This window comes from Stomoxys calcitrans, chromosome 3 (assembly GCF_963082655.1).
Source record: "Stomoxys calcitrans chromosome 3, idStoCalc2.1, whole genome shotgun sequence".
NCBI classification, from domain to species: domain Eukaryota; kingdom Metazoa; phylum Arthropoda; class Insecta; order Diptera; family Muscidae; genus Stomoxys; species Stomoxys calcitrans.
The window spans coordinates 100,386,322-100,407,316 of NC_081554.1; the positions used below are offsets into that span (position 1 = coordinate 100,386,322).

General features: G+C 43.0%; 2 protein-coding genes across 8 annotated transcripts in view; one reads left to right on the top strand and one right to left on the bottom strand.

Moving 5' to 3' along the window:
• LOC106095569 (restin homolog) overlaps positions 1–20,995 on the top strand; it is a 194,204-nt gene that overhangs the window by 5,477 nt on the left and 167,732 nt on the right. The gene's annotated exons all lie outside the window — the stretch shown is intronic.
• Positions 19,872–20,995, bottom strand: part of LOC106095571 (uncharacterized) — a 99,369-nt gene continuing 98,245 nt past the window's right edge. For all 4 annotated transcript variants that reach the window (XR_009397669.1, XR_009397668.1, XM_059365144.1 and 1 more), the window contains exons 2-3: positions 20,175–20,727; positions 19,872–20,114 (exon numbers count right to left, since the gene is read on the bottom strand). Coding sequence is in view for 2 of the 4 variants with exons in the window: in XM_059365144.1 (XP_059221127.1) it covers positions 20,108–20,114; positions 20,175–20,727 (560 nt within the window). In the remaining 2 variants the exon portion in view is untranslated. The remainder of the gene's footprint in view (positions 20,115–20,174; positions 20,728–20,995) is intronic.

A 20,995-nucleotide genomic window follows, 5' to 3' on the forward strand; every position in this document is an offset into this window, starting at 1 on the left:
TTGCTCTTTTAATTTATTGGGCAGAGGAAGTATTATACCTGATATCAAGTGCATTCAAATTCTTCAAACTTAGAATAGAGCGTGCCATTATGTATCAGAGTGGAGGGCAAAAGTTCCCAAGAATTGAATTTATATGACCTTGCGAACAGGTGGCGTGAGAGAGATTTTCGATTTTTCATAAGAATGTTCTGATGACGAAAAAACTATGTAACTCAATTCAGATTATTTTTGTGTGTACCAGTTAAAAGAAATACATTTGTGTGTAGATTTAAAGTTTTTGTATCCTCTACCATTGACCATTATGTATGTATATTCTTGAACATTAATATTGTCATGCTAAGTCGATCTAGTCAAGTCCATTCGTCTGAAATTTTACATGGCTGGATAACTCGAAAATGCCGTCAGCATTATTGAAGGGACATTCGCCCTTCTCGCCGGGATTGGAATACAATCGTAGTTATATGTGTCACGTAATGATACCGCAAGTCAAACTTGTCTGGTTCTACGATACGGATACACTCAACCGTGCCACATGCGCGTATGTTGGCCTTGAAAGGATTCATATTCACCAAATTTATTAATGGCAGTCCTTTGGCTCTACGACCAAGTTGTCTGGTCTTTCATTCTCCCTTACTATGCTATGATAGCATGTGTAGTGCATGCGGGGAAGATGAGGGACGTTTAAGCATTTCCTATGTCATTATCCGGCTTTTGCATCTAACATATACCGGCACTTAGGTGGGTATACAATACCAGACATGAACCAACTTAGGGGCGTGGCATGAAAAACAATTAAGGATTTTGTAAGTAGAACGGAACTAACTAAATTAGATTTTCTTTTACGAGGTTACTTTTTAGTATTTAGAGCGCACGACAGGCCGATTACTGGCTTAGGTTTAGTGGCAAGGGGTGGATTAATATCCGCAGCCTCTTGTCAATCTAACCTAACATACTACCCAGGAAATCGTTAGTCAACATCAAAATCGAACTTCCCGGTTGAACAAAAAAAAAAATTATTGGTTCCATATAAACCAACCATTCGATGCTGTCGTCAAACCTGAAAGTTTGATTTTGTTTTAAGACCCAAGAATTCTTGGCCAAAACTTCTTGAAACTTGTGGAAGATTTTGATTTTGGCAATCTCCAAAATTTGGCATCCAACTACTAAATTGCACATCAACATTCCATTAAAGATTAGGGGATACTTCTCTCATATCAATGAGTGCAGTCCGTTTAAAGTTCAATGATAAGGGGCATCCTTTTTTATGCCGAGTTCGTGGCTACCATGGCAGGATTAGAATTACTAAGGAGGATAACCACCGCTGAAAATTTTTCTGATGTTCACGCCGGCATTCGAACCCAGGCGTTTGGCTTCATAGGCGGACATGCTAACTTCTGCGCCACGGTTGCCTACAGAGCACATCGTATTATTCGTATTCTAAAAACTGTTGTTGTTGTTTTAGTCATATTTGTTATTATTATTGTTGTTTTTTTAGCAGTGTGTTATACACTGAGGCGGCAGCCCTTTCCGATGAAGAACTTCATCGCGTCAACCCGTAACGTACAACCGGCTGCCATTTGATTGTCACACTTGTATGTGGAGGTTACGATCCCCGTCAAGCTGCATAGGTGAGCAAGCTCGTTCTGGTCCGATTGCCGAGATATGGAGGCCATAGGTTATTTAAAGGCTCCAATTACTCGCCTTGTCATATCGAGTATCACATGCAGTGATGCCAACAATTTACCGGCAAAAAGCGTAATAAAAATTTTAAAAACCGTAAAAAGAATAAAAAGGCACTAAAAGGGCGTCGCCCTCTAATGTCCTCATTTTGATCGTTCAGCTGTTGATTTGGTAAACCCATAAGAACGCCTAGGTTCAAATCCCGAGTAGAGAATCAGAAAAAATTTTCAGTGGTAGTGTTTCTCGCACATTGGTGGCCACATTTGTGGTGTTAGTGATCCCAGATAATTGGCCTATAGTTTTAATCGGACTTTATTCATTGATATGAGATAAGTTTCCTATAGGAATAGGAGAAACTTCTCAGCAAAAAATTTAATAAATAAAAAACACTAACTAGAATCACAAAAAGCGTCCACTTAGTGATTTTTTTTTTGTTTGGCACTAGGTGAAACCTTTTCGGGGTTGGCATCTCTGATCACAGGCAATCAGTATTTGAGGAAGAGCCGGCGCCGGCCGGCCTATCACTGAGACCCTCCACTCGAAATCGCTAATTGTTCGCGTCTCCAATTTCAGCTATTTCATTCCACTATCCGCAACATGTGGACGCTCCCGCACAAATCCGAGCTCAGAGTTCCAACCTATGTGGTGCTCATAGTTAAAGACATCAAAGAATTCGAAGCAATTTCTAAAGTGTTGGTGTTTCATACAAACTGAGAATGATGAAGATCAATAAATACAGGTCGTTTACAGTTGCTATGCATGCTGGTTAACGACTGTTGTTGGTTTGTCTCTTTCGGTCGAACGAAAACACACTCATTAGTCAGGTTATCTAACTCCATTTCAGAGGGCCTGTATGTCTGTCGGGCCGGCAAGCGTAATAGTCGGTATAGAAATTCGTGTTCGAGTGTTGTCCTCGTTATGATTGCCGTAATAAATAATATCGGCAAGGACTGCCGCCTCAAAGTACGTGTTCGTCCTTTTTTCGTCATGGGATAGGAGCATCTCGGAATGCCTTCTCTGCACGTTTTTGGTTCGTGCCGGGATTGAAAAGAACCCTGGACCCGTTTTCTGTTCGGTTTGTCAGAACCGCCTCCATCATCGGTCGATGCTGGACTACCCTCTGACCTCTCCCGTGGTATAGCGAATCCCGTTTTCTTCTTACTGCATCCTGAGGACCTACAACGTTCAAATTTGTACCGTTCTCGTTCGATTTAGGTTCTTAGGCCTATAGACAAAACCTGTTGTACTAAGTTCCTTGATATCTGTGCTGAATATGGTTCAGATCGGTCTATATTTTAATATAGTCCGATCTCCCGATTCGAGGCATAAGGCCAACAAAAGCCCCATTTTTTATCTGATTTTGCTGAAATTTGGTACAATCCGTTTTACTAATTTCTTTGATAACTTTGGCAAATATGATTAAGATCGGCCTATATCTTAATATAGCCCCCATATAGACCGATCTCCCGATTTAATGTATAGGGGCAATAATAACCGAATTTTTTCCCTGAAATTTGGCACAACCCTTTGTTTAATTTTCCTTGATAACTGTGCCGAATATGGTTCAGATCAGATCTTAATATAGCCCCATATAGACCGATCTCCCGATTTTAAGTTTAAGCCAAATAAAAGCCGCATTTTGATCCAATTGCGCTGAAATTTGGCACAACCAATTGTATTAAGTTGAGATTCTTGTTTGAACCGTTAAGTGGAGCGGACGTTTTGTTAAATCGCTAAAGATTACACGTCTAGATTCGGAAACTGCACCGCAGTCTGTCAAAAGGCTGCGGTTACCTGGAGGGCATTCCATGCCTAAAATAACTAGGGCAAACAATAGTAAGATGGGTCCAAGAACCTTTGCTGCATACCTAGGAATAATCGGAGTGGGATAATCAATGGACTGCCTTCAGTATACTCCGTGGTCCTTGTGGAATTTCCTGGGTCTCCTCCAGTTTGTGACGATGCATACTGGTATCGGGCCGGATCCCCTTCGGGGATCAACGCTCAATTGAAATTGAAATGTATCGTTGTGCGCTAAAAAAGATTGGTGAGATCTGGTCAGGAGCAGCACCAGATTTAGTCGAGAGGGAAGATATTCCTTCTCGATCAATGGTACATGCTTGGATTCCCTCAGATACTGAACCGATACTTGGGCGACTAAGGGAATGTAATCCCAACCTTTCAACCACCGACTGGAGGATTGGTAAATTGGGTGAGGCTGATGGTAACCGGAGACATGCAGTATCGTACTAAACTCCGGCTGTCTCGCAAAAAGTCTGAAGGGGTTGTATCCTACGGATTCAACAACTTGAAACCGAAGGTCTATGGATGCGGTGGGGTTGGGGAATCAGGAGACGACTCAGCAGTTGTTGCTAAACACTTGCCTGAGAAATCGGGCCACATCGCTAAGGTATGGCGGATTGCAGGGGACTGAAAATCCCCCTGCCACAATAGAGATAGGATGGGATGGCAACGAAACGGGTAGGTGGGTAGGTCATCCAGTTGGACTGGGCTCAAGGTGTGCGCCAGCGGGGAAGAACGGAACTCAAAAAGTACTTCGACAGCAGTAACTAGTGAAGCATCTAAGGAGGAAGAGCCCACAGCAAGTGTCCAGTGTCCTGAGGAAGAGTGGTTCCACAGTATTCTCACCTGCCCTTGGATGCGTAGGGAAGGTCATCATGACAAGATCTAGGTTAGATTATGTTAGTTTGAAAAGAGGGTGCAGATATTAATCTGCCTCATGCCACTATAGACATACACCTAAGCCATTAGTCGGCTTGTTGTGCGCTCTAAAAACTATAAAGTAACCTCTAAAAAATAAGTTAGGAATTCCGTGCTACTTACATGTCTGGTATTTTGTATCCACCTAAGTGCCGGTATCTGTTAGACGCGAATGCCGGGCATTGACAAAGGAAATGCTAGAACGTCTCATCATCTTCCCCGCATGCCCTACACATGCTATCACTTGCCGCTCCAATTTTATATAAGTGAGCTCGTAGTCCTATGTGTCCCGTTATGATACCAATAGCTATACTGACCTCCTTCTTACTTCCTTTCAGTAATAGCCTCGTCTTCTCACGATCTGGATCCCCCATAGGATTTTCGCCGTCCTACCGATCGTTTCGCTGTTCCACAGTGTTACATGCGTATTCGTCGTCCACGCCCTTACCTCAGACTGCGTCGACCCGCAAGGCTTCGGGTTAACCAAGTTTATGGACGGCAGTCCTCTGGCATTCACCGCCAAATCGTCTGTCCTTTCATTTCCCCTTACTCCGTTATCACTCCGGCATCCAAACGATGCGGATTTTGCCATTCTCAGAGAAGGCGTTAATCTCCTTCTTACTTTGCATGACTGTTCGTGACCTTACCGTCCTGGATGTTATTGCCCTTATGGCAATTTTACTGTCGGTAAAGATGTTCACACTCGATGTCCTCGCGTTAGCACCACACCACTTCACGCATTCCGTGATCGCCCGGATCTCCGCCTGCAAGACCGTATTATGGTCAGGCAGTCTTAAACAGATCTCAGTACCTGGGTTCTCAATGTAGACCCTCAGGTCCACTCTGTCCCCTAGCTTTGATCCATCCGTGTAACATGATCTTCCAGATGGCAATACTAGGGTTCCGCCAATCCAAGACTGTGCCGATGGCAGCAGTGCCTCGCACTCGACTTCAAGGTTCATCTCAGGTATCCGATCGGAAAATATCTTCCTTCCAGTTTTCTTCGTTTCATCGTCGCCTCGATTATACCGCAATGGTATGAGCTGCTCCCATCCTCAATCCATTCTCCCATCGCTTTAAGTCTCATAGCCGGAGTGGTTGCCGCACATTTAATCTGTATGTCAATGGGTCGGATATCTAGAATAGTCTTCAATGCCCTAGTGGGCGTGGTCCTCATCGCTCCGCCTATCCCAAGACAACATGTTCTCTGAGCCTGTTGTAGTTCCTTATGTTGCATTTTTTTCCATAGCATTCCACCAAACTACAGAAAAGTAATTAGGTATTGATCTAATCACGCTCCTGTAGAGCCAGTGGACTATCCTATGGTTCAGGCCCCATTTCGAGTCTACGGCCCGTCTACATAGTGCCCAACATCTGTGAGCCTTTTCAGTGCGCTCCTGAATGTGACACATCCAATTCAGTTTCCTGTCCAAGATCACACCTAAGTATTTGACCTTGTCAGATATCGAAATCGTATTATTGAGGAAACGTGGGGCGTTAAATTGGACCACCTTCGTCTTCCTCGTAAACAGGCATATTTCAGTCTTCTCTAGGTTAACATGGAGACCTCTGGGTCTAGCCCAGTCATATGCAAGACTTTTTCGGTCCTTCTGCAGAGCTCGTTCGGATCCTTATCCCTTAGAAGTATTATTACATCGTCAGCGTAGCAGACGGGTTCAAATCCCTCCCCACCCAGCATCCGTAATAGGTCATTTATGGTGTTCACCCATAGGATGGCGATAAAATGCCCCCTGTGGCGTGCCTTGTGCCACTTTCTCCCTTATATTTATACCATGGGAAACACAATTTAACCACCTGTTCCTTAGCATATGGTTTATCAAGTCTCTAAGGATCGGGTCCACCCGGTAGTGGTCTAAGGATGGGATCAGTGTGTCGGTCCGTACATTGTTGAAAGCCCTCTCGATGTCAATGCATACCGCCAGGGTGTACGTTTTGGCACCGAAGGATTCTTCTATTTTATGCACAACTTCGTGCAGGACAGTTTCCACCGACCTTCCCTTGACATAAGCATGCTGTTTGTATTTGAGCAGTTCGCTGGATGTCCTACTCTTTATCATGTTGTCCACAATACGTTCCATGGTTTTGAGTAGACCATGGAACGTATTGGGGATAAGATCTAACGAATCTTTTGATGATGAACTCCTGGTGGCATCATAAGACGAGTCTAACACAACAGAGGTGGAAGTTCTGAATCCTGACTATGGTCCGGTTTCTACAGATAAATCTCAACCAGAGCCTATATTTTTGCAAAGAGTAGTCTACATGTTTTTCTCCGTGCGTCGCTAAGCGCTGAAGATTTAGTTGTAGCCAGCCTTGAAATAAACGAGTCTCATTACTGGCTGGCTTCCCAATATATGGCACACGATTCAGAGATGCCGCCTTCAAACCTTAAGTAGCTGGTTGAAGCCGCTTCTGTAGGGAAGACGAGCCTCGTTGTAGGAAGTGATGCTAATGCACATCACCAGATATGGGAAAGTTCGGATGTCAACGAAAGGGGTGAGCTGCTTATTGAATATATTTTAAGTTGCAATCTGGCGATTTGTAATAAAGGGGATAGACCGGCCTTTATTACCAGGAACAGGCAGTAGGTACTAGATATTACCTTTGTATCGGAAGACATAAGTGGAAGAATATGCGACTGGGAAGTGTTGGATGACCACAGCTTCTATGATCATCGTTATATTAGTTTCAGCCTTGGAGAAAATACTGCAGAAGTGGTACCTCGGCTATGCACGTCTATCCCTTCTAAAGGAAGTGGAAACTGCGGAGGATGTAGAAATAATTGTCAAATGGATCACGAAGGCCCTTAATGACTCGCTTGTGTCAGTATGTCCTAGTGCGAAGCCAAGGGGCAAACAGCGACCGCCATGGCCTTTGACCATTCAGCTCTGGATGGTCAAAGGAAGGACAGCAGAAAAATCTTCAACAGATCAAAAGCCACAAGAGCACCACACGGTTGGGACACCTAAAAGGATGAGCTTAGCAAATATAAGGGCGAGCTGAGAAAGGCTCAGACCAAATCCTTTGTAGAATTTTGAGGCCTCTAGGCTAAGGAAGATTCTGTCCTCGAGACCTATAACGCTTGGGTATCTTCAGAAGTCAGAGAATGTATATGTCTAGTTATAAAACACTATAAGTACTCATTGATTCACATTTTCTGGGAAATTCTTCAACGGACAACGTGGCGCCAGAAGAAGTTTTCACTGATATGCATTTGTCAGAGGTTATTAGGGAAATTGTGTCTGAGCCGAAATGCTTTGGCCGATACGAAGTTTCGACTCTTTTAAGTCACCAAGCCCAAATGATGTATCGCCGGTTGAATTACAAGCTGTGTCTGATAGACTGTTTCCCTGGCTTAGGGAGATATACTCTGCTTGTATCAGAATGTCATATATACCTGTGGGATGGAGGGACACGAAGGTCCTTTTTATTTTAGTCTGTCATCCTTTATGCTGAAGACTCTTGAGAAACATATCTTAGGGCACAGATCCATGGAGATAGCCTGTCTCGACAGCAGCATGCATATATTGGGTTGCCCAAAAAGTAATTGCGGATTTTTCATATAGTCGTCGTTGACAAATTTTTTCACAGTTTGTGACTCTGTAATTGCATTCTTTCTTCTGTCAGTTATCAGCTGTTACTTTTAGCTTGCTTTAGAAAAAAAGTTTAAAAAAAGTATATTTGATTAAAGTTCATTCTAAGTTTTATTAAAAATGCATTTACTTTCTTTTAAAAAATTCGCAATTACTTTTTGGGCAACCCAATAGTAAAGGCAAAAGGCTTGGGATCGGTGGATCTAAAAAGATGGGTCAGCAGAGAAACACCTCTAGGAGGTGTACTGTCTCCTCTACTTTGGAATATAGCCATTAACAATGTATTATTGTCTCTAGAAGAAAAAGGAGTAAAAGTGGTCGTGTATGCTGATGACGTGGGAATTGCGGTTAGGAGACAGTTTCCCAACACTCTAAGAGATATACTTCAGGAAGCTCTACGTGCAACAGTGAAGTGGGCCTCCGAAAGTGGTCTAGGTATAAATCCGCACAAGACAGAATTAGTTTTTTCAGCAGGCGATATAAATTGCCTACAGTGGCACCTGTCGCCTTGGGAGGAGAGAATGTCCCATTAACAGAAAGTGCAAAATACCTGGGTGTTTTGCTGGACAGGAAATTGAACTTCAAATCCAACATTTTGGAAAGGGCAAGAAAGGCAACTCTTGCCCTATACACCTGCAAAAGAGCCATTGGCAGAAGGTGGGGGTTTAGTCCGCTTGTCACGCATTGGGTATATACGGCCGCACTGCGGACGACACCATCTGATGCAATGAATTTAATGCTACATCTTACGCCTCTGAACATTGTGCCTAGACAAATTTCAGCGACCACTACCGTGAGGTTAAGGGAGCTTCAAAGATGGCCTTGCCTTTGTATTAATGTTTGACATATTCTATTTATAGACACAATATTCTAACACATCGGAGTGATTTTAGTAGTTTTGTGGCACAGAGCGTACATCAGAAGATTTACAATACAAAGTTTCCGAGTTCGAATTTCGGACCAGCAAAATGATTTTTAAATTTTTTATTTCTTTAAAATTACGCCCACAGGAGGAGATAGAAAAAATTGAAAATATTTTTTATATTATTTCCCTCCTAGTGCTACTAAGTGGTGTCGCTTTGCGGCAAGCCATTCAGACTCGCCAATAAAATGGAGGCCCCTTATCATTGATTTTAACCTTGCAACGGACTCATGGGTAAGATGCCCGCTGTTTTTTAATGGCATTTTTGTATATAATAATGATTTTTTTCCATTATTACAAAAAAGTGATTATTCTTGAGCTTCATCGAATGTTGAATGTAATGACATTTGTACTGCCGGTAACACAGATAGTATTCTTGTTGATAACTCGTTATATTTAAGCAGCTAGTAAATCTAAGGATAATGAGTTATACATTACGGACACTGTGTTATCCTTGATACAAAATCCAATGTCTAAGATATAATGTCATTACGACGATTGACATAAATATCTTCTCAGACAGCCAGGCAGAAAGTATTTCTCCAATACGTGAAGACGGTATTTCTGAACACAAAAACCGCCCTCGACTGTCGCAGATCTCTCAACGAGATGGCTGAATTGTTAAAAATTCATCTGTTCTGGGTGCCGGGTCACAGAGATATCCCAGGGAATTGTAAAGCGGACGAGCTTGCGAGACTAGGAACTACCTTACACACTCCAGGGACAGTGGAATCTGTGGGTATACCTCTAGCAACATGTAATCTAAGTTCTCAGGACCATGCCCGAGAACGAATGATAGATGTCACAAAGGGGGGCTGTGGGCATTCCAAAACTATGTGACCTCATCTATTGGGTTGCCTAAAAAGTAATTGCGGATTTTTCATATAGTCGGCGTTGACAAATTTTTTCACAGCTTGTGACTCTGTAATTGCATTCTTTCTTCTGTCAGTTATTAGCTGTTACTTTTAGCTTGCTTTAGAAAAAAAGTGTAAAAAAGTATATTTGATCAAAGTTCATTCTAACTTTTAATAAAAATGCATTTACTTTCTTTTAAAAAATCCGCAATTACTTTTTGGGCAACCCAATAGACTTGAAGAGGTCTACTGCTTTGCAGTCATTAGCTAGAACAGACGACTCAGTCATTGTGTTCGTCATGACAGGTCACTGTCTAATCCGAAAACATGCTGACAGACTGAAGGTTGCCAGCAACGACTTTTGCGGAAGCTGTAGGGACATCGAGGAAGAAGAACATAGAACACCTTCTGTGTGTGTGTCCCGCACTAAAAGTCAGAAGGAGTTCCACTTTATGTTTTCATTTCTTTGAGATCCTGTCTGATTTAGCGCATGGGAACATTTGCAAGTTATTGGGCTTTTTAAAGCGATCTGGATGGTTCAATGGTAGGAACTAGAAGGCATCTTCCTTCTTCTGTTCCTGTCTTATCACAAGGGACGAAAACTTCTTAGTGAGTCTGATGGCAGACTGCTACTTAAACCTTACCTAACCTTTGTACTAAGTTCCTTAATAACTGTGCCGAAAATGGTTCAGATCAGTCTATATATTAATATAGCCCCATGTAGACCGATCTCCCAATTTGAGGCATGAGTCCAATAAAAACCGCAATTTTATCCGATTTCGCGGCAATTTGGCACAACCTGTTGTATTATGTTCCTTGATATATGTGCCGAATATGGTTGAAATCGGTCTATATTGCTTAAATTATGAACAGTGAGTTGTACTAAGCTTTTCAATACACGTACCGAGTATGGTTATAATCGGATAATATTTGGATACCGCTGCCGTATATACCGACCTCACGATTCAAATTTTTGGGCCTTTAAACGGCGCATTTAGTACCGCTGAAAATTAGCACAGTTAATTGCCTTGCGATCCTTGACATCCATGGCGAATTTGGTTTAGATCGGTCGATATCTTATAACCCCCATATAGACCGATCTTTCGATTTAAGGTCCTAAGTCCATAAAAGCCCAATTTATTGCTTGATTTCGCTAAAATTTTAAAGAATGGACTATACTAGATGGAGGCCACCGTAGCGCAGAGGTTGGCATGTCCGCATATGACGCTGAACGCCTGGGTTCGAATCCTGGCGGAAACATCAGAACAATTTTCAGCGGTGGTTATCCACTTCTAAGCTGGCGACATTTGTGAGGTACTTTGCCATGTAAAAACTTTTCCCCAAAGAGGTATCACTCATTGATATATGAGAAGTTTGTCCCTGTTCCTTAGTGGAATATTCATGGACAAAATTTGCAATTTTTGTACTATACTAGTTCACTCGAAATCTATAACGAATGTTGAACATATGGAATCATATTTAAATATTTTTGGTCCTTGAACCTTAAGTTTGGAACAGGGAGTTGTACAAGTCCTCTCAACACCCAGTGTTTAAAATTTCACACAAATCGAGTAATAAATGAGCCTTTTATGGACCAAAAACTTTAAATGTCCGTGAAGATAAACTTAAATAAGACTTAGCTAAGACATGAACTTGGCATTTTAACAAAACTATATTAGTTAATTTGCTTTTGTATATTTAATAATAAAATTTATAAAACCACTGTATAAGAATGAATCTACCACCATAAAATGCTAAATAATACCCAAACCCTCAGAGCTCGAAGAAAAATCGATTGCAGTGGACTGAAAATAGATGGGCCAACTAAACTTAAACGAGAATTAGTTCCTGTCAAGGGCTTTCAGAATCAGTCACCGTCATATTCAAATTCCATTTCAGACAGGAGATATTTAACCCACAAAGTTTTGTTGAAATTTAACATGCTAGTAAGTGCCCACTTTGCCGGACAGGTCATAGATGAAGTCACCATCATATTCAAATTTCGTTTCAGATAGGAGAAATTTGACCCTTAAAGTTATAGCGAAATTTAACATAATTGCCCACTGTGCTGGACTGGTCATAGATAAGTGAACCGAACTTATACCAAAATTAGCTCCTGCCAAGAGCTTTCAGAATCGGTCACCATCATATTCCGCTTCAAATAGAAGAAATTTGACCCTTTAAGTTGTAACGAAATTAACTATAAGTGCCCACTCCATCAGGAGACAAAGATCCAACCCGTTCAAATACATAATTACATGCTGTCTAAGCAATACCTTATTACCGCAGGGACCATCCAAATCAATTACGACCCGGCAGATGCACGCCACCTGTTCAACTGCCCAGTCAGACCCAGAGCCCTCTGAACGCACCACACCTACGTCGCAGAGTTCCGGATATTCAACAGAATCAAGCAGACGAATGATAATACACTGCTACAACACCAACAACATCGATGATGACATAACCGCTAATGATCCACATTACATGAGCGGACTAAGTTTTTATCGGCCACAAAAACTTACGTTAGTATGTGCACCTCCTAATAGCACAGTAAAAAGAAATCGACGTGAAAATGCTGAACTAAAAAGAAAAATATGCATCGGTATTTGAAAAATGCAACATGCTGTAATCGGCAGCAAAGCCAAATAAAGAGCGGAGAGGATTTCGATTATGTGTAACGAGTGCTATCTGATGCATTTTTTAACTATTCAATGACTTCGGTTTCGTATTTCCAAAACTTGCATAGAGACACGGCATGATGGATGCCGTAATGGAGATGTTCACAAAACTTTTCTTTATGGTGGCCAAAGTCGTTTTAGCTATCAAATATATATATTTTTTATGCTTTATTGGGACTGTTCTGTTGGAAACATGTTCTCATCGAAAATGTTTCCAACAGACAGCTCTTCTATCGATAGTTGCTCTATTTTGTAAATTAGCTCTGTTATTGGGCTTAAGTAGGCAACACCAAAAGCAGACATTACCCACATCATCGAAGAGCGCCTCAAAAACCCACATTCATTAAATTAATTAATTATAAGCCGCATTATTTAATTGTTGATGGTTTTGACAATTGAAACGACAATAAAACACTTCGATTGCTACTCTGCTAAACTTGCGTAGGGGTCTACTTTCTGAGTTGCTTTGGCAAATAGGTTTTCGCACGATCCAAGCCCGTTGACGGGCAACGTGCGCAATGCTGTTTCGTGTTGGCCGCTGAAAGGGGGCAATGGACGGACAAGAACAGGCGGAATTAGACCTATCTCAAGTGATTTTGATGCCGTCATTGTTGGTCATGGAAATGACAGTATTTGTTTACAAATAAACGTTTAAAAATCAATTAATTCCAAAAAGTGGGCAACTGCTTTCTGTTATGTATGGGATTATTGTCACGCTTGGTATGGATAATTTTTTTGGGGCATTTGATGGTTCGACTGTTTTCTAAACTGTAATATATTAATTCCAATGAGGAACCCAATGACTTTATCGCCAAAAACTCTTTGAGTGCTTGTCTAAATTTATAGCACATAACAACAACCGGCCAAGAAACGCAAGCCACGTCGCGGAGCGGTGTGCAGCCCATTTTGGTGGACAATTTGCCAAGCACCCAGCACGGAGGGCAAATAATCTCGCAACCGACGAGAAGTTTGATGCCGAAGATGTATGGGGAATTAGGAGTCAAACTCTTGTTTGAACCGTTGAGTGGAGGTGACGTTTTTCGGGAACTTATGCAACTCTTGATAAAAAATTTAACTCACTCAAGAATAGTTCTACTGCGATAATAGTAGTAGTTTTCTTTATTCATTCATTATTCTCTCTTTCTACAAAATATTTGCTGTGTTTTATTGTAGCACTGAATAGATAAGCCGTGAAGGGATAACTAAGTTTCCAATACAAGTCTGTTTGTTTGCCATTAAGTGGTAACGCCATTTGCCTACCTGTCAAAACAATGCGAGGAAAAACGTGCAAATATTTGTAAAATTTATAAATAAGACTATCTGACCCGGACCTGCTCCGCTGCGTCTTCTTTTACTTTATATGGAACAAAAGTTTCCTTGGAATATTTATTTTCGGCAATTAAAGATCTTTTAGTGAAATACCATGCTACGAAAATAGTATATCGCTTGACTAACAGTTTAACAATAAAAGTGCCTTTACCTGAATCCCATATGATCTTTATTGGTCTACGAATTTAAGTTTGGATGTAAGGTGTACTCCATTCTTGAAATACTTTTCAGCCCGATATTCTCTTGATGATTGATTTAGTGGTGTTTTCGGGGGAGAGGTGGTCCCCCAGATACTTTGCCCTGAAAAATATTAGCATCGTGCTGTTCTCCCAAAAACCATTTATTGGGTTGCCCAAAAAGTAATTGTCGGTAATATAGTCGGCGTTGACAAATTTTTTCAACGGCTTGTGACTCTGTAATTGCATTCTTTCTTCTGTCAGCTATCAGCTGTTACTTTTAGCTTGCTTTAGAAAAAAAGTGCGCGAAATTTTGTTTACATTTGTTTGTTTGGCGTCAATTTTAATATGGGTACCACACGTATTGAAAGAAATTCATTTAACAAACCGAATCAACGCTTGTGATATGCACCTTAAACGCAATGAATTCGATCCGTTGTAAAACGAATCATAACTGGAGATGAAAAATGGATTGTTTACAACAACGTTAGTCGAAAACGATCATGGTCCAAGCATGGTGAACCAGCTCAAACCACTTCAAAGGCTGACATCCACCAAAAGAAGGTTATGCTGTCTGTTTGGTGGGATTAGAAGGGTGTGGTATATTTTGAGCTGCTTCCAAGGAACCAAACGATTAATTCGGATGTTTACTGTCAACAATTGTACAAATTGAATACAGCCATCAAGGAGAAGCGACCAGAATTGGTCAATCGTAAAGGTGTCATATTCCACCAGGACAACGCTAGACCGCACACATCTTTGGTCACTCGCCAAAAACTGAGTGAGCTTGGCTGGGAACTTTTGATGCATCCACCATATAGCCATGACCTTGCACCATCAGACTACCATTTATTTCGATCTTTGCAGAATTTCTTAAATGGTAAAACTTTTGGCAATGATGAGGCTATAAAACCGCACTATGTTCAGTCAATCCCATGGCAGCCGGTTGTACGCACCGGATTGACCCGATGGAATCTTCATCGGCAAGGGCTGCCGCCTCAGTGTACGTGTTCGTCTTTTTTCGTCATGGGAGAGGCACATCCCGGAGTGGCTTCTTCGTACGCTTCTGGTCCGTGCCGGGATTGAAAAGAACCCCGGACCCTGGTTCTGTTCCGTTTGCCAGAACCGCCTTCATCATCGGTCAGTGTCGGTGAGGTGTAACCGGTGCTTGGAGTGGGTACATTTCCGTTCTTGCTCTGGCCTAACTTCGCTACGGGAGTATAGTCATACTGGCTATGTCGCTAGGTGCTGTGCGAACATAGCCAGCAGTGGGTCACAAGCGTCGCCGTCGTCGCCTTCGGCGTCCTCGTCGTCGGACTATGTGACCCCTCCGACCTCTCCCGTACGGCAATTTATGCAACGACAGCACCCTAGCCCTACTATTGCCAGGCCAGTGCCGGGAAGTGTATCGTTCTTGCAGTTAAAATGCAACGGAATGCGTGGTAAGATTGATGAGATTGTAGATTTTATGAGTCGGAAGAGCATATCGGTCGCAGCGATCCAGGAGACAAAGCTGACTAACACCTGCAGCTTGCACAGTTGTCACGACTACAATGTGCTACGTAAGGATCGCTTAAGGAATGGAGGTGGGGGATTGGCCTTCGTTATACACCATTCCTTGCAGTATAGACCTATCTCCTTGCAGTATAGACCTATCTCGCCTGCGCTTGACGCTAGTGACCCATACATGGAATGTATGGGGGTAGCAGTCAGGTCTGGTACTGCTTAGATAGAGATATACAACGTGTATATACCGCCGGTTGGTAGCTGTGTCCCGATTAATGGCCAGGCCTACAGCCCCGACATAAGTGGGTTGCTATCTGGCCATAGTCGTCTGGTTCTGGGGGATTTTAATGCACATCACTCGTCATGGCATTCTCCCCTAGGTAACGACCAGCGTGGCATAGCTTTGGCAGAGTAGATAGATAGCTCCACGTTTTGCACGGTGAATGAGGATGCCCCCACTAGGATTACGAGGAGGTGCAGCAGCTCGCCAGACATCTCAATCGCATCCCCTGATCTCCTGAGTGACGTCATCTCTTTGAGCCGTCATCTCTTTGGGGTCAGACCACCTCCCCATAATCCTCACCATCGACCGACCACCCGACTTCATAACCTCTGAGCGCCGGACGTTCATCAATTACAAGAAGGCCAATTGGACTGGCTTCAGAGAGTATACCAATCGCCGCTTCAATGAACTGCCACCCCCGTCTGATGTGCTTGTGGCCGAGAGGAAATTCCGAGACATCATCAACGCAGCAGCCGCTCGCTTTATACCAGCCGGTCGAATACCGCAAGTGCGACCCAATTTCCCGGCGCAAGCAGTGGTACTCGCAGACGAGCGTGATGGGATTCGTGCTATGGACCCCGCTAACCCCAGAATCAGCGAGCTGAATCTGGAAATAAACAGGGTAGTCAACGAACATAAGCGGAATTTGTGGCTGGAACACTTGGAGCAATGTAACTTAGGCATCGGTGCAGGCAAACTGTGGGCCACTGTTAAGTCTCTCTCGAACCCCGGCAGACGGGACGACAGGACCTCAGTCACTTTTGGCGAGATAACCGTGACTGATCCGAAGAGATGCGCCAGGTTGTTCAACCGTCAATTTATCGTGCATCCCGAGAGAGACAGGGCAAGGAGGAGAGCCATTCGCCGTATTCGTGGTCTCCGAGCCGATGAACAGCCATCACAATTTACCGTGGGCGAAGTTACGAATGTCATCCGTGGCGCCAAATCTTCCAAGGCGTTGGGCCCCGACGGAATCTCTACATTGATGCTGAAGAATCTGGATTTACCTGGAGTTGAGTACCTTACCACTGTCCTTAACCTGTCATTGAACACTCTTATAGTTCCCGATGTCTGGAAAATGGGCAGAGTGATCCCGCTACTGAAGCCTGGTAAAGACCCGAGTTTGGGGGAGTCGTACAGACCGATCTCCCTTCTCTCACCAGTGGCTAAGACGCTTGAGGCATTACTCCTCCCGAGCCTCGTAGGAGAATTTCCATTCGTCGAGCATCAACACGGATTTCGGAGACTGCACAGCACAACAACAGCTTTGCATGCCATTACCACACACATTTGCCGTGGCTTCAATCAACCCAGGCCATGTGATAGGACGGTCCTCGTGGCACTGGACCTGTCGAAGGCGTTCGACACGGTCAGCCATGCCAAATTATTTGAGGACATCGGCAACACGTCCCTCCAGCCAGGCCTGAAACGTTGGGTCGCGAATTATCTGTGTGGTCGCCAGTCATTTGTGGAATTTAGGGATAAGAAGTCAAAACACCGTAGTGTGAAACAGGGAGTTCCCCAAGGTGGGGTGATATCTCCGGCTCTGTTTAACCTCTACCTATCCTCCATCCCACCTCCTCCAGACGGCATAAAGATCGTATCATATGCGGACGATTGTACGATCATGGCATCAGGCCCCCCACCCATTGATGACATCTGCGATAGGTTGAACGTCTACCTCAACGGGCTTGCCTCATATTTCTCCTGCAATAAATCTGAAGATATCCGCCACCAAATCTTCAGCCACACTGTTCACTACAAATATGCGTGAGGTGAATACTGAGCTGTCTGTGATGGTCGATGGAGAAATGATTCCGACCATCAAGTGTCCCAAAATACTTGGGGTCACATTTGACAGCTCCTACACTTTCTCCCCACATGCCACAGCAATCTGCAATAAAGTCAAAAGTAGAAACAAGGTCCTCAAGTCACTCGCTGGCAGCACTTGGGGTGCAGACAAAGAAACCTTGTTGACCACGTACAAAGCAATTGGCCGGTCTGTGGTAAGTTATGCAGCGCCAGTGTGGTCACGTCAACTTTGTGACACGCAGTGGAATAATATTCAGATCTGTCAGAATGCCGCCCTCCGAACTGCGACGGGCTGTCTCCTTAGTTCTCATGTGGACCACCTCCATCAGGAGACAAAGATCCTACCAGTGCGAAGACATAACTACATGCTGTCTAAGCAATACCTTTTGGGCTGTTATCGCAGAAATCATCCAAATCATTATCTTGTGGATAGATACCCACCGCCCAGAAGCCTTAAGGTAGATCTACACGATCTAGAGCGTGAGGTCCAGCGCTACAAGAGAGAACCTCTAGATCAAGCGGCATATCAAGCGGGTCTGAACAACATTCATAGTCCTTGGAGAACGACCGCCACCCATTGCACCCGAAGAAATCGACCTCCCCCGGCAAACCAGAGTGGTTCTGGCTCAATTACGTTCCGGCAGATGCAGCCGCCTCAATTCCCACAGAGCTAGGATTGATGCCAACGTGCAAGATGTATGTCCCGATTGTAACCAGGGACCGCACGATACACGTCACCTGTTTAACTGCCCGGCCAGACCCACTCTACTCAGACCCAGATCCCTGTGGACGCACCCCATCTTAGTAGCGGAGTTCCTGGGTCTTGACACTCAACAGAATCAAGCAGACGAAAGATAGTACACAATAACCTGCTACAACAACAACAACAACTATGTTCAGTTTTTTGCAGATAAAGGCCAGAAGTTCTATGAGCGTGGAATACTAAATTTGCCAGAAAGATGGCAAAAGGTTATCGAACAAAATGGCAATTATATATTTGATTAAAGTTCATTCTAAGCTTTATTAACAATGCATTTACTTTCTTTTAAAAAATCCGCAATTACTTTTTAGGCTTAAGAGGAGTTTACAATGTGAGACGTCCCCCAAATACATTGCTCTCAAAATTGGATATCAAATTCGTTTTCTAATCTAATTTAAACTCCTTATTGCAAAAGTCTGCAAATATGTCCGGTTTGGGGTATTGGCCCTAAAAACTATGAATATTTAGTTCCACTCTCTTTAAGGCCCAAATTGTCTTGGTGAGCAAATACGTCCTATTTGGGGGTTGTTATGGTGGTGGGACGTCCGCTAGACAGTTGGCCCCTAATGTTGATATCAGATACGTGGTCTACTCCCACATACCTTTAATTTGAGCCCCATATGTCCATAATCGGCAAACATGACCGGCTTGGGGGGTGTTTTAGGGGATGGGCGGCCACTCAGTGAGTCGGCCTTGAAAATATATATCGATTTGATGTTCCACTTTAAAACCCCTCTTATTTGAGCCTCATATTGCAATAGTCAGAAAATACTTACTATTTGGGTGGTGTTGTGGGGGTGCATGGCCACATAGACACTTTTGCCGAATAATGAAATTTGTACTTTACTCCTAAAGAGCTTTCATTTGAGCCCCATATTGCTATGGTCGTATATTTGTCCCGTTTGGGGGATGTTTGAAGTGAGAGGCGGCCCCCAAACACTTGGTACCATATTTGGATATCAAATTCGTATTCTACATTCAAATATCTTTTGTTTAAGCCCCATATTCCCATGGTCAGTAAATAAGTCCAGTTTGGGGGGTGTTTTGGGGAAGGGGTGGACCCCCAGATACGTGGTCCCACATTTGGATATCAGATTCCTATTCTACTAGCAAATACCTTTCATTTGAGTCCCATATTGCCATGGTCGGTAAATATGTCCGATTTAGGGATATTTTGGGGCTTGGGGTGGTCCCCCTAGCACTTGGTCCGATAATTGGATATCAGATACGTTTTCTTATCCTAAATATCTTTCATTTGAGTCCCATATTGTCGTGATTGGTCTAAATATATGTTTGGTAGGTTTTAGGGTGGGGCAGCCCCCCTAGGTACCCCATCCGAAATTTGGATACCAAATTTTTATTTTTGGGGTACTATATGAGAGCACCCAAAATTAAGCTTAAATCGCACCACCCATCTCCGGGATCTGGCGTTTCTGAAAATTAGGGTAAGGGGGAGGGTCATTATGCAACATCTGTGAAAATTTCAAGAAAATCGGTTCAGCCGTTTCTGAGTCTATAAGGAACACACAAACAAACTCAAATTGATTTTTATATATAAGATAATGAATGTTAGAAAAAAAGTTTATACATAACATAACCTTTTTATGAGTTTTATATGAAAAAAGCCTAAAAAACTGCACAAACTGGATCGTTACAGAAATGGCAATAGGCCCTTGTTTGCTGCCGTCCGTACTCAGAACGGCATAGGCGACATGACGGTCTGTTAGTTATAGACGCAAACGTAGGTACAGCTCCTTCTGGCGGCCTTTTTAATATCTTAAAAGAACAAAATAATATAGTTATTCTATTTTTGAACATTAGAATTATTTTTCTTACATCATATGCTTCCATTGCGTTCCATATCCTTGGGTATGCGGTTGTTCATCACTCGTCCCTCTTTGTTTTGTCAGCACCAGTAGGAATGACCGTCGTCTGTTACTTCCTTTTATTGGCTTCATCTCATTGTATGCAATAAATGCAACAATGTCCACTATATTATAAAACATAGCCAATGGCCAGCGGTTTGTTGAGCGCTTGCATGTATATGTGCCAAGCATCTGGTCTATTGTATCAACGCCCGATTTATTGGCATTGTCATGCAAAATAGCAAACGGCTTCTTATTTCCAGTTTGCATGTCCACACCGCAAGTATAATGATGTGTCGACAGCAAAATTGCCGTTTTGTTCGTCTTGGGCACATATGAACATAGTGCTGTATCGCCTTCGTTGATGCTGAACAATGTGCTGTCGACAGGGCGTATGATTTTTTTGGAATTCCCGAGGCACACATGTCTTATTCGATACGCGCCAAATCCAAAGTTATGAAAAAATTGTCGGCATAAATTGTGCTGCAAATATCTCTCCGAAATTTGAAGAACAACTGTAAAATCTGTGAAAATTCCAAGAAAATCATTTCAGCTGTTTTTGAGTCTATATCGAAGACATAAACAAACACAAATTCATTTTTATAAATATACATGGCTGAGCCCGGACCGCCCCGCTGCGCATTCATTTAGGTTAGGTTGTAGAGGGGGTGCGGATATTAATGCGCCCCATGCCACAATGGACATACACCTAAGCAAGTAATCGGCTTTTTGTGCGCTCAAAATACTAAAAAAATTAACCTCGAAAAAGACAATCTAAGTTAGGAATTACAT